Source organism: Heteronotia binoei, chromosome 14 (genome assembly GCF_032191835.1).
Source record: "Heteronotia binoei isolate CCM8104 ecotype False Entrance Well chromosome 14, APGP_CSIRO_Hbin_v1, whole genome shotgun sequence".
NCBI classification, from domain to species: domain Eukaryota; kingdom Metazoa; phylum Chordata; class Lepidosauria; order Squamata; family Gekkonidae; genus Heteronotia; species Heteronotia binoei.
The window spans coordinates 12,736,773-12,754,529 of NC_083236.1; the positions used below are offsets into that span (position 1 = coordinate 12,736,773).

At 45.9% G+C, this 17,757-nt stretch overlaps 1 protein-coding gene across 1 annotated transcript in view; it reads right to left on the reverse strand.

The window, feature by feature from the left end:
* The window catches only part of SORCS2 (sortilin related VPS10 domain containing receptor 2), a 253,072-nt gene that overhangs the window by 197,724 nt on the left and 37,591 nt on the right, over positions 1-17,757 (reverse strand). Inside the window, exon 2 of the mRNA XM_060253784.1 lies at positions 5,427-5,494. Coding sequence (XP_060109767.1) covers positions 5,427-5,494 — 68 coding nt within the window. The remainder of the gene's footprint in view (positions 1-5,426; positions 5,495-17,757) is intronic.

Genomic DNA, 17,757 nt, shown 5'->3' on the forward strand with positions numbered 1-17,757 from the left:
AGTGCTGTCCCTTGCAGGCAGCCAAAGGGCTGGGGCTGCAGCAGCCGGGTCCAAGGGGCAGGAACAAGAGGAAGTGGACAGTGCCTCCCCACTTTCTCCAGGCTGCCGTAGCTTCCGACGCTCCCTCATGAAGTGCGGGTGGGCGGGGCCGCCTCAAGAGGCAATGACAGCCCAGGAGGCCATGTGCAGGCAGATCCACTCAGCCCTGTGTCCAAGACTGGCCAGGAGGAGGACTACACGTGCAAGTGGGCAACTCGTCATCCTGAAAACTGTCTGGGGGACTCGGGGGGCAACGAGAGGCTGTGGTTGGTAGGGCCAGGACCCCAGGGTCCCCACTGCAGCTATGGGCCTGTGTACAGAGGTCTCTCTTCCTTGACTGTATCCTCCCAGCAACTCTGTGAGGTAACGCCAGCCTGAGAGAGAGTGATGGGCCCAGAGCCAATCAGAGCTCCATGACTTGGCAGAGATTTAAACCGAGGTCTTCCTGGCCGTAATCTGACATTAACCGATTTCGCACACAGCTCACCTCGGAGTCACGTCCCTCCTCACTGCGCAGCGTCTGCTCGGATTTCCCACCATCTGCGCCGGAGCAGCAGGAAGAGCCGCGGCTTCTGCCTCGCAAACGGAAACTGGGTTTTAGCGATTTCCGTTTGCGACGCAGAAGTGGCGACTCTTCCTGCTGCTCCGGCTCAGATGGTGGGAAATCCGACCAGACGCTGCGCAGTGAAGAGGAACGCGACTCTGAGGTGAGCTGTGTGCGAAAAGGGTTATACTGACCATCACACCGCTTGTATGGCGTCAATATAAAACCAGCTGAAGAGGATCTTAAAATCTTATCGGGAGCAGCACAACAGGTAAAACGCCACTGGGCAGGCAGCAACGGGAAAGGAAGTGAAAGGAGGGTGGACAGACTTTGGGGGGCACCTGAAAAGAGAGGAGGCACCTGATAGGTCTTCTTAAGGGGGCAGTTGTGCAGACTGATAGAAAAACCCCTTGGCCTGGATGGGAAGGCAAAGGGCCTCTGAAGATGTTTTTAGGAAGCAAACAAGTTTCTGCAGTTGTGAAACTGTGATGAAGGAGAGACTGCCCATTGGTCCAGGAAGGGGAGAATGTGACAGGCAAAGAGAGGTCGCAGGTGTGACAGAGCATGCAGGCGGTATAAAGACGAGTCTCTCTGAATATCAGCAGAGCCAACCACAAGGATCACACCACAAGAATAAAAAGTCACCCTGATAGACCAGCAGAGAGCAATGAGGACTCAGGAATAACACAGGCATGCTAACAATCCCACCATCTGAACAAGGTGTTTCTCCCACAAACTGCTTCTTTACAGAGAATAGCAAAGTTTTCATCTATTAATAAGAGTTATAAAATTACTGTCAAACAAGCATATGTATGCATTCAATTCAGATTTGATCCATTTAATCCATATTTTTTTAAAAGAAAATTACAGTTGTCCTGGACCTTCACCCCCCCATTGGGCAGGGAGGATGGAGGGCCAAATCAGTGTTGGGTCAATGCTGTGACATCACTTTCAGCATGAACTGGAAGTGATATCATTGCACTGGCGCAATACTTTATGACTCACACAAAACTCTATGGTAAAAGCATAGATTTGAGGTGAATTCTGGAGCATCTCACCAACATGATGATGCCACTTCTTGTCCACGCAGGAAGTGACACCATGGCAATGGCATGACACTGATCAGATGGGTCTCCACCAGTGTTCCCTCTAAGCTGAGTTAGCGTGAGCTAGCTCACAGATTTTTGGCCTCTGGCTCACACATTTTTGTCTTAGCTCAGGAAGGATGACCCCAGAGCACACTAATTTATGCAGAAGCTCACCACTTTAATGCCAGTAGCTCACAAAGTAGTTTTTTTGCTCACAAGACTCTGCAGCTTAGAGGGAACATTGCCTTTTGCCATCTCCTATCAGATGCCAGCATTGAGTTGGCAATCCTATATATATATATATTTGGAAACATTCTGATAAGAACTTGTTATCCTGATATAATAGATTCAGGGATGTATATGTAGCATCTATTATTCAGATTTTCAGGATTAATTTTATTCATTTTCATATAGAGAACTGAAACAAACAAATAAAAATCCAGTTTAACCTGCCCTGCCTGACCCCACCCCCAATCTTAACAGAGCCAGCTACAGAGGAACAGAGGACTAAAAGGATCCTCACCAGTTTCCCACCCTGTGATGATTCAGGCCTGGAATATCCAGCTGGCCATCCTGAAAGCAGAGATGCCCACAGTGCAAGCAAAATACCCCCCAGAAAGGACACGGCCTGCAGCCTAGCAGAGAGGTGGGCTGCCTCCATCAGAAAATCATCCCACTGGAGTTGAGGGAAGTTTAAACAACCGAACTGCAGGCAGGATGTCAGTCACAACAGAACAGCTGCCATCCTAGGGATGCCCTCCTGGGAACAGCCCCACTTACCTCTGCCCACACCTGCTGAGGGCTGCTCCGAGGCTTCCTCGCTCATTGGAACCAGCCGTTCTTGACTAATCATGAACTGGTTTTGAAATTTACAAGAAGTGTAAAAGGTTATAGAGTTTTCCTTTGCCCACTGTGTAAAGCTGGAATCTCCAGAGCATGCATGTGCATGCCTAGGGTTGCCAGTCTCCAGGTGGCGGCTGGAGATCTCATGGGATTAAAACTAGTCTCCAGGCAACAGAGGTCTGTTCCCCTGCAGAAAACGGCTGCTTTGGAAGGTGGACTCCATATGAACATATGAAGCTGCCTTATACTGAATCAGACCCTTGGTCCATCCAAGTCAGTATTGTCTTCTCAGACTGGCAGCGGCTCTCCAGGGTCTCAAGCTGAGGATTTTCACACCTACTTGCCTGGACCCTTTTTGGGAGATGCCAGGGACTGAACCTGGGACCTTCTGCTTCCCAAGCAGATGCTCTACACCACTGAGCCACCGTCCCTCCCCTGCTCTCCAGGGTCTCAAGCTGAGGTTTTTCACCCCTATTTGCCTGGACCCTTTTTTGGAGATGCCAGGGACTGAACCTGGGACCTTCTGCTTCCCAAGCAGATGCTCTACCACTGAGCCACCGTCCCTCCCATGCTCTCCAGGGTCTCAAGCTGAGGATTTTCACACCTACTTGCCTGGACCCTTTTTAGATGGAGATGCCAGGGATTGAACCTGGGACCTTCTGCTTCCCAAGCAGATGCTCTACCACTGAGCCACTGTCCCTCCCCTCCTCCATGGCACTGTACCCCACAGAGGTCTCTCCCTTCCCCAAACCCCATCCGCTCCCCAAGCTCCACTCCTAAAATCTACAGGAATTTCACAACCTGGCGATGGCAACCCTAGCGCATCCATGCATCCGCTGTGCACCTTTCGTCCAACTGAAGTGACTACAACAAACTTCACAGCTGGGCTGCAGAGCTTATAAATTTGCTTCTAAAAAGTAAACCAATACACCAAACGTCATTAAGCAAGCGCAGCATCCTGTATTTCAAATATAAATGAATGTCTACGAGATCCTGAGCTAGTTTCCTATTAATTTGATTACAGAGCTCGAACAACAAAGTCTCTGGGAAATAACAAGAGCGGCTGCACTGAAGACGTTTTCAGCAAAATTAAACGACTCGGCAGCATGCACATATTTTCTTTTTAAAAACCAGTCATCGGTAAGCTCAGTTGACAATTAAAATTGCAATTTCCCCTAATATTTCCAAGGAAGAAAATGTTAAATGCCTTTTCAAGCTTCTCTTGCTTCATACAGGAACAAAGAATGCAAAAGGGCTTCTCGACATGGACATATGAGGTGGTCACCGCACCTCAAAAAGGATATTATAGCATTGGGAAAAGTGCAGCAAAGGGCAACTAGAATGATTAAAGGTTTGGAACACTTTCGCTATGAAGAAAGGTTAAAACGCTTGGGGCTCTTTGGCTTGGAGAAACGTCGACTGCGGGGTGACATGATAGAGGTTTACAAGATGATGCATGGGATGGAGAAAGTAGAGAAAGAAGTACTTTTCTCCCTTTCTCACAATACAAGAACTCGTGGGCATTCGATGAAATTGCTGAGCAGACAGGTTAAAGCGGATGAAAGGAAGTACTTCTTCACCCAAAGGGTGATTAACACGTGGAAGTCACTGCCACAGGAGGTGGTGGCGGCTAAAAGCATAGCCAGCTTCAAGAGGGGGTTAGATAAAAATGTGGAGCAGAGGTTCATCAGTGGCTATTAGCCACAGTGTGTATATATATGTATACATATATATAACATTTTGGCCACTGTGTGATACAGAGTGTTGGACTGGACAGGCCATTGGCCTGATCCAACATGGCTTCTCTTATGTTCTTATGTGACACGGAGTGTTGGACTGGATGGGCCATTGGCCTGGTCAAACATGGCTTCTCTTATGTTCTTATGTGACACAGAGTGTTGGACTGGATGGACCATTGGTCTGATCCAACATGGCTTCTCTTACGTTCTTATGTGACACAGAGTGTTGGACTGGATGGACCATTGGTCTGATCCAACATGGCTTCTCTTACGTTGTTATGTGACACAGAGTGTTGGACTGGATGGACCATTGGTCTGATCCAACATGGCTTCTCTTACGTTCTTATGTGACACAGAGTGTTGGACTGGATGGACCACTGGTCTGATCCAACATAGCTTCTCTTACGTTCTTATGTGACATAGAGTGTTGGATAGACCATTGGCCTGATCCAACATGGCTTCTCTTATGTTCTTACATGCTCAACTTAGTCCTAATTTTCTTGGCAGTCGATCCACAAGCCCTGGAATGGGTTTGGGCAGGGCTCTTCCACACATTTGCCCTCCCTCTGCATTCTCACAGTTGTGGTGTCCATTTATTTCCTTCTGCACAGGCCTTAAAAAAAGAGGACTGTCAAGGGAGGGTGCTGTAGTCCTCAGGGGTGTCCTCAGTTAATTTTCTGTGCGTGCTTATAGTGGTATATCAATATTGGGGCTGCATTTTTTATGCGGCACTATTAACCTCAAGATACTGCTGTAACAACAGGTCAGGCTTGACCTATCATTACTCGACTTATCATTACAGCAGCAAATTGATATATCAATATTCTAGTGTCTTTGTTTTAAAATGAGAGTCCTTGTCTTCAGGGCAGAGGGGAGGAGAGGAACAATCATTGGAAAGTGGAATGGAGCTGGGTGGGAGCAGGAAGGATAAAGAAAACCAACAGAACCATTATGCAGGAGGAAAAAGGTGACTCAAAATCGGCTTCCAGTAAAAGATCAGGATAAAAGTGGTCACAAAAAAAATGGGGGGTGGGGGGTGGGGTGGGGAGAGAGAAGTGAAAACTGAAGGCACAAAAATGCATGTGGAAATCAGGGCATAAACCAAAACAGTATGAGGCCAAAACTGACAAAAAAAAATGCAAAAAAGCCCTATGTTTGGGAGAATAAGCTTACCTCCACAAAGAACTTTCCAATACTTTGCCCATATCTGTGTGGTAATACTTGGTAAGGATCAAAATCACCTGAAAAGAAAACGAAAAAAGAACTAAGCTACAAAAGAACATGCTGCAGTTTACATTATAAGATCTGAATTTGCAACTTCTGAATTCCTGGAACTGATTTTATGATTAGCTTTTGTGATCAAGATTTTTGTGAGTTCGTTCCTCATGAACGAATGAATATAGAAAACCTATTCTGAGTCAAAAATGTGCCAGGAAATGATATTAGCTTTTAAACACATTTTACAAGAGTTACATGCACACAAAGAGAGAAAATCAGATTCATGACAGCAGGTACACGGTAATCTGTGGCCACCAACACAATTTTTAGAGGGAAATGCAGCCATTTAAAAATTGTCATAGGGTTGCCGGGTCTGGCTTTGGAAACACCTGGAGTTTTGGGGGGGTGGAGCCTGAGGAAGGTGGGGTTTGGGGAGGGGCGGGACCAATGGTGTATAATGCCGCTTCCAAAGTGGCCATCTTCTCCAGGTGAACTGATCTCTGTCACCTGAAGGTTGGCAACCCTAGATCAGTACTGCATCAACAGGCAATCTCCCCCCCCCAACACATTTTACAGTACTGAAACATCCATCTAATTTAGTCCTACGTGTGCTGAGAACTTCATGGCCAACATGATCAACAGTCAAACATATTTCCCACTTCTGCACCATACGCATAAACAGATCCTCTGCTCACTTCATCCAGTTCCTACTGTTCAATGTCTGGTTTGGATCCCATCTGAGTGCTGAAAACATGACTACCAAACCATCTGGATCCATATTCCATGGATCCAGATGGTTTGACAGCCATGTTTTCAGCACTCAGGTATAGGGTTGTCAGAAGATATCTGGGGACTTTGGGGGTGGAGCCAGGAGACTTTCATATTCCCTAAAATAAACAAATAAGAATACAGCAGTGCAGTTCCCCTGAATACAATCTTCATTTCCTCAGCCCCTGGAAGCTCACGTTCTCTCTCTCTCTCTCTCTCTCTCACACACAGACACACACACACACACACACATACACACAAAGCAGCCAAAACAAACAGTTCACAAGCACACACTTTTGTGATCCTACTGGGGCAATTTACTGACAGAGCTGTTGAATGTAACTATCTGCTGTATATTCAACCAAGTTCTTCAGACTAACACAGGGAAACCAAAGGTTCTAAGTTTACTATTCACTCTCTATTTTACAGTGCAAACGACTTCTGAATATAAAACAAATGGAGGGACTGGGATAGTTTCCTTTTCTTACTTACAGCTTCACAGCACAATGGTGCAGTTGCCTTTGTTCTGCCAGCTTGCCCCACCCTCATTCAGCCTGGCTCCTAGAGATTTAAAGGCACACACAACTTCCAAAAAGCAAGGAGTTTCCGAGCTTCTTCTAGCCTTCCGAGGTGGCAAGGCACATGGTGGCTATTGGGGCAGGGCTTCCCACCTGACTGGATGCAGGAAGGAGCGCGCAAAACCGGGGGATCCCCAACCGGGACCTGTGGATTAGCAAGTCTACTCAGATAGCCAACAAGCTGGAAAACATGCTATTTGTTAATGTGACTTTTTAAAGGTAATGCAGTAATCATGCAAGTATGTATGTTTGTTTAGGAAAATAACATACTGCCTCTCCAGATACCTGCTCAAGGAGATTCACAAGTAAAACAATACAACAAAACCAATCTCGCCACTAAAACAACAAAAGACGCAGCATAAAGCAAACCTTGAGCACCCTAAATAATATATTTATAAAACAGGCGAGAACATAACACAGCTTAAACTACATAAAAAATCCCAGTTAAAACCTGAGTCAAAACCACAATATTTTGGCCTTGCATCTAGAGCGAGAAGGTAGGTGCCAGGCGAGTCTCAAGGGGATGAGACATTCCAAAAGTGAGGCACCATCACTGACAAAGACCCATGCTTAGCTGCACAACCTACCTCACCTGTGCAGGCAGGGCTGAGAGAACAAGGTTTGAGAAGACAGAGCGGGGGGTTGGACTAGATGACCCTGGAGATCCCTGCCAACTCTATGATTCTGAGAGAATCTTCACTGGTGTGCTGGAAAGTTTCCTGCAGTTCCTAGAGCAGAGGGATGCCACTTCTGGGGTTTTCCATTAGGAAAACATTAGGTAGAGGACATTTTGTTTCACTGTATCTGAAGAAGTATGCACGCACAAGAAAGCTTATATCCAGAATAAAATTTTGTTGGTATTAAATATGCTACTGGACTCAAATTTCATTCTATTACTTCAGACAAGGGATGGGCACTATCCAGGGAAAAGGGTGGTCTGTTTCAATTCATGGTTGGTTTGGTTTCATGAACCAAATGAACAATGAACCAACAAAAATCACAAATCCCCAAACAATTTGTGGTTCGGGGATTGGTGGTTTGTTATGGCCATCTAATAGCAATGAGGATCCTGTGAATTTAGGGGGGGGGGGTATTTCTGAGTTTCCTGCATTATGGGGGGGCTGGACTAGATGACCCTGGAAGTTCCTTCCAACTCTACGGTTCTATGGACGAATCATGGTTCATGATTCGGTTTGTGCCCATCCCTACTTCAGACCAACACGGCAACCCACCCGACTGAAAAAATATCTGAAGAGGATTTGAGAGTGGGTTGTTCTGGCGTTTTCTTTTTAAGTGGAACATGGTTGGAATTTATGGGAGCAGTGACCTCATAGGAAGGTGAGGAGCTGAAGATTGACCTTTGACCTAGAAGTGCCACCCCTGCCCAGCATCCTCCTTTCTCTAAACTCCACCCTCCTCCGTGAACTGCCCCTGAATCTCCATGAATTCCCCAAGCAGAAGTGGCCATGCATGAATGGGCAGCCTAGATCAGCAAGCAATAGGTCTCTTGCAGACTGGTTTTAATTAAGAGGTTTGCTCTGTACCTAGGGGTTGCCAAGTCCAGCCTGGCCACTGGCGGGGGGGGGGGGGAGGGTAGGGTTGCCAGCTCCAGCTTTGGAAGTTCCTGGAGATTTGGGTGTGGAGTCTGGTCGACAGGGGCCTCAATGGTGCACAGGGTCATACAGCCCACTCTCCAAAGCAGTCATTTTCTCCAGGGGAAGTGATCTCTGTAGTGTGGAAATGAGCTGCAATTCCAGAGGATCCCAAGATTCCACCTGGAGACTAGCATCCCTATCTGTACCCAATGCCATGCTCCTTTCCTGCCCCTTGCGCCAGTATTTCCCACTGCCAAGTTTTTAAAAATACCTTCAGACACATTACTTTCATCAAGGCATTGTGTAAAGAGACCGTTACGTGCCAAGCAGCCAAGTGCCCAGGGCTTTGACATGTTCCCACAGCCGACCCACAATCCTCAACACAGTAACCCTCCACTGACACAAAGGTGAATGCTGGGTGGTGGAGGGAGAGGGGCAAGGGAAGAGAGGACTTGACAGTCAAGGCAACATGCCTTCATAAACATCATGTTCCCAGGCTGCAGGCAATCGGTGTCCATGGCTGCCTTTCAAGACAGGCACATTTAAAACAGCCACGACCTACCAGCAGATCAATTTATAGCCATAAACACTTCACAACTGGAATAGCTTTTTCTCCCTTCTCAAACTCTATCAGTACTCAATTTAATTTTCCTTGACGTTTGCCTGGGAGCTTATTTTTTAAAAAGCAAACATCACGATTACGTTGCTGACAGCAAAGGACAAACTATGACAATGCATCGCGGTCCTTATATCAAACGCCACGGCCCTTAAATACTGAGACTGTGCACTTTGTGGAAAACCCCACAGCCCCACCTGGCCCCCGAAGACCAAAAACAACTGATCTCCACTCATTTTCTGTTTCTGAAAAAGAAGCATGGATCAGTATGAAATGGAATGAGATTAGAAGAGAAAAGGCCAGACAGAAGGGGAAAGGCCAGTTTCGTTAAGACCTTTAACTTTCTGCCTCAAGCCTGCAGCCATTGCATTGTGGACAGCAGATCAATGCTTTATGATCCAACAGCACCTACTCGAAGACGCGACTTGCTTGTCCTGGAAGGATCACAAAGGCTTCCTGAAATACAGGCTCAGAACTCCTTCCATGCAACAGCATTCCAAGACATTCTCCTGCATAAGCCACTTTGCAGTGAATGGAACCTGGCCAATGCCTGCTGCTATGAAAGTGATGCAGACACATCCTGGAGACTGTGTTCAAACACCACCCCCACAAAACTCTGGGACTGGACTCGCCTTCATTTTAGAGTCTGCACAAAATCTCTCTCTCACACACACACACACTCCCTTTAGCTCCCCACTCTAGCCTCAGGCCAAGAAGCCTAAAAATTACTAGAAGATATCTAGAATGAGGAGTGGAAATACCATGCAAATTTTAATATATTTACTTAATTTATATCCTGCGGAAAGAAAGAGTTTATGTGTAAGTATTCACAGGAGCCCGTGTAGCTATGTGAAAAATATTTTGTATTTCTTGTTCAATCTATTAGTGCCTTTTTATAACTTGAACCAATATTGACTAGAGAAATTATTATAGAGATTGGATAACAGTTGAGTATTATAAATAAGACAAAACAGACCACATTATAAGTTATTTTTATTGGCTTTACAGTCAGTGTATAATTCATATAACGGAGCTTCCACGGCAGAGCAAAGGTTTGAACCTGGGTTTCTCAGAGCCTAATCTGACACTGTGAACCTAGGAGAAGCATGATTGCCTACAAACAACTGTTCTGGTCCATGGCAAGTAGCTTTAGAAAGTGGAGGGGCTCAGGTGGAGCTGTTGCCTGGCAGGGCTTCTGACTGGCCACTGGAGATCTGACTGGCTATGCAGATTGTTTAAAAATTATCCTGCAGCAGGTGCCAAAGTATAAGCATCCTTATTGCATATCTGAAGGTGAAGCAAGAAAATATTCATAAGTATTCATTTTACCTGGCATTCTGTGAAACACAGTTATGCATGACCTCGCTGATGTCGTGCGGTTGGCTCCACCTCTTGTGGTAGCCATTTTGTGGCTAGGTCCACCACCCCGCGTCAGAATTTCAAAGGTGCCCACAGGATCCAAAAAGGTTGGAGACCCCTACTCTACACCATGCTGGCTTGAAAAATATGCAATGCACAAGGCAGGTGATCTACAAGGGGGGGGGGGGACAGTTCTTGAGATTTATTTTAGAAATGGAGAATTGGTGCTCAACATCTGGAGCCATCTGCTGCATATTAGGCACCAATTCCCCCCATTTTGCCTGCTTTCTGATACTGGGCAATAAATCAGCCACAGCTCTGTTGAGGTCATGTTACTGGGGCAATACCTTTTAATGAAAGGGTTAACCTTTTAACACTACTTTTATAGCCAGAAGACCTGAATTCATCTCAAATGGCTCGATCATTTATGGCTTTTTCCCCTCTCAATAGCTTTTAAATGATGGCTTTTAATTAACTTCTAAATGTTTTGTGTTTTATTTCACAAACTGCCGTGGGAAGCTTCCCTAGAGAAGGGGCATCCACTTTTGAAAGAATGAATGAATATTTGCCTCTTGTTGAGGGTGAACAAGGAGAGCACAAAAGTAGGCTTGAAATTCAGCATCAAAAAAACTAAGATCACGGCATCCAGCCCCATCACACCATGGCAAATAGAAGGGGAAGACATGGAAGTAGTGGCAGACTTCACATTTCTGGGATCCAAGATCACTGCATGAAATTAAAATGCAAGTAGCCACGGAATTAAAAGACGTTTGCTCCTTGAGAGGACAGCTATGGTGAACCTGGGCAGTATAATAAAAACATCACCCTGCCAACAAAAGTCTGTATAGTTAAAGCGATGGTATTTCCAGTAGTAATGTATGGCTATGAGAGCTGGACCATAAGGAAGGCCAAGCGCAGAAGAATAGATGCTTTTGAGCTGTGGTGCTGGAGAAGAATCTTGAGAGTCCCTTGGACTGCAAGAAGATCAAATCAGGCAGTCCTAAGGGAAATCAACCCTGAGAGAGCATTGCGGAGAGCATTAGACAGCTTTGTTAAGTACTGCGAAAATGAACGGTTGGTAATAAACTTTGAAAAAACAAAAGTGATGGCATTTGGCAAAAAAGCCAAGAAGAGGTATTGGACTATGAAAGGGAAGAAAATAGAACAAGTAACAAAATTTACTTATTTGGGAATGGTAATTCAGAATACAGGTGCCTATACTGAACATTGTAATATGAGGGTGGAGAAAGCTGAGAAAACAATGTACGCTATCCTGAGATTTTTTCGCTCTAAGGGGGCCTTCTATGTTCCGGCAGCACTGAAACTGTTCCAATACAAAGTGTTAACACAATTGCTCTATGGTATTAACCTGGGCATTTCGGCTAAAAACTGAAGGCTCTCGAGAAAGTGCAATCTAAATTTCTTCGTAACGTTTTGCAGCTTCCGCCAGGTGTGTCAAATGCCCTTTTGCGTTTAGAAACTGGGCAAATGAGAATTGAGGCCAGAATTATGTTATCTTCGGCATGTCAATGGCTAAGGATCCATAAAAACAAAAAAGGCCTCTTCCCTTTAATAACTCAAGACCCCTATAGGCCAAGGTGGCTGCAATTGGTCAGAAGCAACTTAGAAAGTATAGGATTCTCACTTGAAAACCTCTTGGCGCAGAGCTATGCCAAAGCAAAAAGTATTATCAAACAAAGAATCTGCGATATAGAGAGACAAAGGGATCTAGAACAGGCCCCCTCTTTTTTAGCAGCTACTGAGACCAAATATGTTATGAGGACGGCCAAGTACTTTTTTTATTTGGAGGTACCAGCCCACAGAAGAGCCTTTACGTTGGCTCGATGCGCAGCCATGCCCTCAAAGGTGCTAGAAGGGAAATATAGAAAAGTCCCGTATGAAGACCGACGCTGTCCTTGTGCTATGGGAGAGGTGGAGTCGATGACTCATATGTTTTTTCGATGCCCTTTCCACCAGGTACAGAGGGATAGGTTTGTTTCCCCGTTTGTAGTTAAACCAATGGCAGACGCGGACGAGGCATGTTTGGAGAAACTTTTGGTGGATGCAAGTCCAACTATCTCTAGACAGATAGCCAAATTTTGCCATTATCTTGTGAAGTTCCATACTAAGAAACAAGAAACTGCATGTCTTGTATGATCTCTTGGAATTTTAGTTTATAAATGTTTTTATATACTCTGATTTAAAGGATTTATATAAATTGGAACTGACTTGAATTTTAAAATTGGTTCAATTATATTTTAGTTATCTTGGATTGTATAGGTGGGGAAATGCTTATGTATTTTATTGTATTTTATGTTTTTTTAGGAGGGTATTTTATACTATCTTAGGTATTTTAGGAGGGTATTAAAAAAAAAAAAAAAACCCTGACTGTTCCCTGGAAGGTCAGGTGCTGAAGCTGAAGCTCAAATACTTTGGCCGCCAAACGAGAAGGGAGCACTCACTGGAGAAGATTCTGATGCTGGGAAAGACAGAAGGCAAAAAAGGAGGGGACAGCAAAAGATGAGATGGCTGGACAGCGTTACTGATGTAACTAACACAAATTTGAGCAGACTTCAGAGGATGCTGGAAGACAGGAGGGCCTGGCGTGACTTTGTTCACGGGGTTGCAAAGAGCCGAACTCGACTGTGCGACTGAACAACAACAAACAAAAAGCTATCAAAGCTGGTACCTGCATTCAAACAAAGCATATTGGAAACATAGACCGTTTTTGCACACAGCTCACCTCGCAGTTACAATCCTGTTCCCTCCGCAGCGTCTGGTCGGATTTCCCACCATCTGCGCCAAAGTTACAGGAAGTGCTGCAGCTTTTGCGTAGCAAACGTAAACCGCTAAAACCCAGTTTATGTTTGCTACGCAAAAGCCGCAGCACTTCCTGTAACTCCAGCGCAGATGGTGGGAAATCCAACAGATGCTGCGGAGGGAACAGGATTGTGACTGCGAGGTAAGCTGTGTGCGAAAACGGTCATACATAGGTGTGTGTGCAAAATTTTATTGTAAAGTAACATTCACTGCATGTCATTTCACACAGTAGTATAGAAACAGCATACTCACACAGAAGCAAAGGCTTCTCACAAAGAAGCAAAGGCTTCAGTTACTCCAGCTTAAGTCCACTGAAATAAATGAAGAGAACACCTGTTCTCTGGTATTTTTTAGTTTGGTTTCTTTTGGCCCAGGGATTTCGAGAGAATTTTTTGAACTTGATCGTAGTGCTCTCTGGGGAACATATGGAGAGAGGCGGTCCTCTAGACTACAAAGATCAGTTCCCCTAAAGAACATGGATGCTTTGGAGGGCAGACTCTATGGCATGGCATCCCACTGAAGACTCTGTCCTCCCCAGGCTCCAGTCCCATATCTCCAGGGGTTTCTCAACCCGAACCTTGCAACCCTGCCACCCTACTCCACACCAGTATCCAGGGAGGACCTGGAGACCCTACCGGGAGATCGCCTGGAATTATGGCTCAGCTCCAGACTGATCTTTCTCAGCAGGAGAACGCCGCACCTGCTGAGAAAGACGTAGGATGGTCATTGAAAAAGAACTTGAGGCCTGGGTGCGCCGCTCTTTAAGATTTTTTTCCTCCTCTCTGATTTAAATCAGTGGCTCCCAACCTTTTTGGCACTAGGGACTAATTGTACTATTGAAAGTTCATTGCTTACTGTGTATTTTGATATTGTATGAGAGGTGTCTGTTTGATATTATTACATACTATTTATTACATGATAACGAATTAGTGAAGACTGTTATGTAGTATTTACTGGGGGTTTCCTTTGCTTGATTTTCTCTAGGGGAGCTGACTTCTGCCAGCTTGTAGAAGTGGGAGATCTCCAGGCCCTACCTGGAGGCTGGCAACCCTAGGAAACCTCAGTCCTATTGGTCCTCTGCAAATTTATGTACACAGAATCAACCCCTTATCTCTTAAGTGCTAAGTTTCAGGACATTCAATGAATATAAGACTGCTAGGGTGGAATAGGTCTGGATAATGAGGAAAGAGCCAAGTGTGAGGAAGGAGGGGCAAGCACTGTGAGGTTGCCAGACTCCAGGTGGGGCCTGGAGATCTCCTGCTTTTACAACTGATCTCCAGCTGGCAGAGATCAGCTCCTCTTAGGGTTGCCATGTCCAATTCAAGAAATATCTGGGGCCTTCGGGGATGGAGCCAGGAGACTTTGGGGGTGAAGCCAGGAGCAAGGTTGTGACAAGCATAAATGAACTCCAAAGGAAGTTCTGGTCATCACATTTAAAGCGACCACACACCTTTTCAATGCCTTCCCTTCGCTGGAAATAATGGATAGGGGCACCTTCTTTTGGGGCTCACAGAATTTGACCCCCTGGTCCAATCCTTTTGAAACTTGGGGGGTGTTTTGAGGAGAGGCATCGGATGCTATGCTGAACATTCTGTGCCTCTACCTCAAAAAACAGGGGGGCCCAGAGCCCCAGATAACCACAGATCAATTCTCCATTATACCCTACGCGAACTGGGCTCCATAGGTAATAATGGAGTGCCGAGCAGACATTTCCTCCCCCCCCCCTGCTTTCTGATGACCCTGAAGTGGAGGAAGGGTCTCCAAACTGGGGGAAACTCTGCCCCACCTGGGAATTAGCAACCCTAGCTGGAGGAAATGGCTGCTTTGAGGGGTGCAGTCTCTGGCCTTGTCCCGTGCTGAGGCCCCTCCCCTCCTCAAACCCCGCCCTCTCCCAGATCCGCCCCCAACGTCGCCAGATATTTTCCAACACAGACCTGGCAACCTTAGCAAGGAGTAAACACGAAAGTGAAACTTTCTGAGCAGAAGACTCCAGAAATCTTGAGATCTTTGAGTGTATCCTCCCGGAAGTGTAAGCAAATATAAGAATGCATATGCTATATGATGTTATTGTGTTAGTTATATAAAACAATGTAAATGGTTAATGCTAATGATCGTTTTTATCCTTCCAATAAAGTACAGCAGAAAAGTTTCCCGAATATGAATGATTAACCTATTGAGCTGGAGATAACTGCGAAATCACTGCAAGGTGAACTATCTATATAATTAAAACTAACTTGAAAAGTTATTATACTAAAATGAAACCTTCATCTGGGTAGTAAATATTAAGGCCGGCAAGATTTAGCCGTTATGTAGAAAACCCCACCTACCTTGTCCATTGAATAGCAGGTGCAGCTGCATAACAACCCCTGGATTAGGAGAGCAGGTAGCCAGCCAGCCACCAGGGGCTTTGCCACACCCCCAGCAGCCCTCATTAACCCCTGGAGAAACCTACGCCACCATTTCTCCACTTCTTTTGTGATTTTGGATGGTGGGTGGCTTGCTGGCCTTTTGACCGGGGGGGGGGGGGGCGGCAGCCTAGGAGAGCCCCAGGCAAGTGAGGCCTGCTTGGGCTAGCTAAATCTCTAGCCAGCTCAAGCAGGCCTCCTTTCTTGCATCGGGTTGCTTTTGGCTGGGGGGGCGGCAGCATATTCTAATGAGATACTAATGAGCTCCGGCACCTATTTTTCCACAAAACAACCCCTGCTGACTAGTGATTTAAATCAAATCTACCCTGCTACTACCTACTACATTAAAAAAAAAGCTTAATGTAAATGTTTCTTTTGTTACAGCCTACCACGAATAAAGGAGAAGGCGGGGTATAAATATTTCAAGCAAAGCCTCCCGCTAGCTGTGAGTGACCCAACACCTGTAACAGACTGCCCGTCTTCAGCCCCTGCCCTCGTCCTTAATTGGTGCTCACTGATTCTTTTCTGGTACCTGTGCTAGGAAAATATCCAGCCCTTGGAATATGCCCATTATTGTCACCTAACCTTTAAGATAATCCTCTGTTTCAAATGCCGTCCACTCACATAGTCTGGTAAAGCCAAAAATCACAGGGGAGCCAGTGCTTAACTCTTCCCCGCCAGCATCCCAAGAGAAGCAGGGGCCTAGACCCGATGCCCGGGTACAAGCACTTTGGGGAGGGAGATTTCGGGAGGCACAGGAAAGGTAACAAATCCCTCCTCCTATAGTTGCCCACCTCCAGATGGGGGCTGGAGAGCTCCAGCTATTACAACTGATCTCCAGGCGGCAGAAATCAGTTTACCTGGAGAACATGGCTGTTTTTCAAGGTGGACTTGGTGGCATTTGAAACCCTTCCCTTCTCAAAACCCTACCCTTCTCATGCCTCACCCCCAAAATCTCCAGGTACTCCACAACCCAGAGTTACCTTCTCCCCATCCCCCCTTTGCTGCAAAGTATCCTCTCCCAGGGCTGCTTTTAGTGGAGAAAAATGCTCTTCAGGGATGTACCAGAATCAAAGAATCATAGAGTTGGAAGGGACCTCCAGGGTCATCTAGTCCAACCCCTGCACAATGCAGGAAATTTACAAACACCTCCCCCTAAATTCATAGGATCAGCATTGCTATCAGATGGCCATTTAGCCTCTGTTTCAAAACCCCCAAGGAAGAAGAGCCCACCACCTCCCAAGGAAGCCTGCTCCACTGAGGAATCGCTCTAACCGTCAAGAAGTTCTTCCTAATGTTGAGCTGGAAATTTTTGATTTAATTCCAGCCCATTGGTCCTGGTTCAACCTTCTGCAGCAACAACTCCACACCATCCTCTATACAGAATCACAGAGTTGGAAGGGACCTTTAGGGTCATCTAGTTCAACCCCCTGCACAATGCAGGAAACTCACAAACACTTCCCCCTAAATTCACAGGATCTTCATTGCTGTCAGATGGCCATTCAGCCTCTGTTTAAAAACCTCCAAGGAAGGAGAGCCCACCACCTCCCGAGGAAGCCTGTTCCACCGAGGAATCACTCTAACGGTCATGGAGTTCTTCCTAATGTTGAGCCGAAAACTCTTTTGAATTAATTTCAATCCGTTGCTTCTGGTCCAACCTTCTGGGGCCACAGAAAATAATTCCACACCATCCTCTATATGACAGCCCTTCAGATACTTGAAGATGGTGATCATATCACCTCTCAGCCACCTCCTCTCCAGGCTAAACATGCCCAGCTCCTTCAACCTTTCCTCATAGGACTCAGTCTCCAGACCCCTCACCATCTTCGTCGTCCTCCTCAGGACCCATTCCAGCTTGTCTATATCCTTCTTAAAATGTGGTGCCCAAAACTGAACACAATACATTTATTTATGCAGACCTTTAGACCCACAACCGCTTACCAGATTACTCTCCCTACTTCCATTAACCTCAAAACCATCACTCTGGAAGGCAGATTAAGTTAAAAAAAAAATATCAATTGGCCCTTGAAAGCCTGAATGCAGTTTTGTGCCCCTTTGGTTCATTCTCATGAATGGTTATTGCAAGGATTTGGTTTTGGGATTTTTCTTTTGATCAGCATGGCTATCTGGTGCTTCAGATTTCCC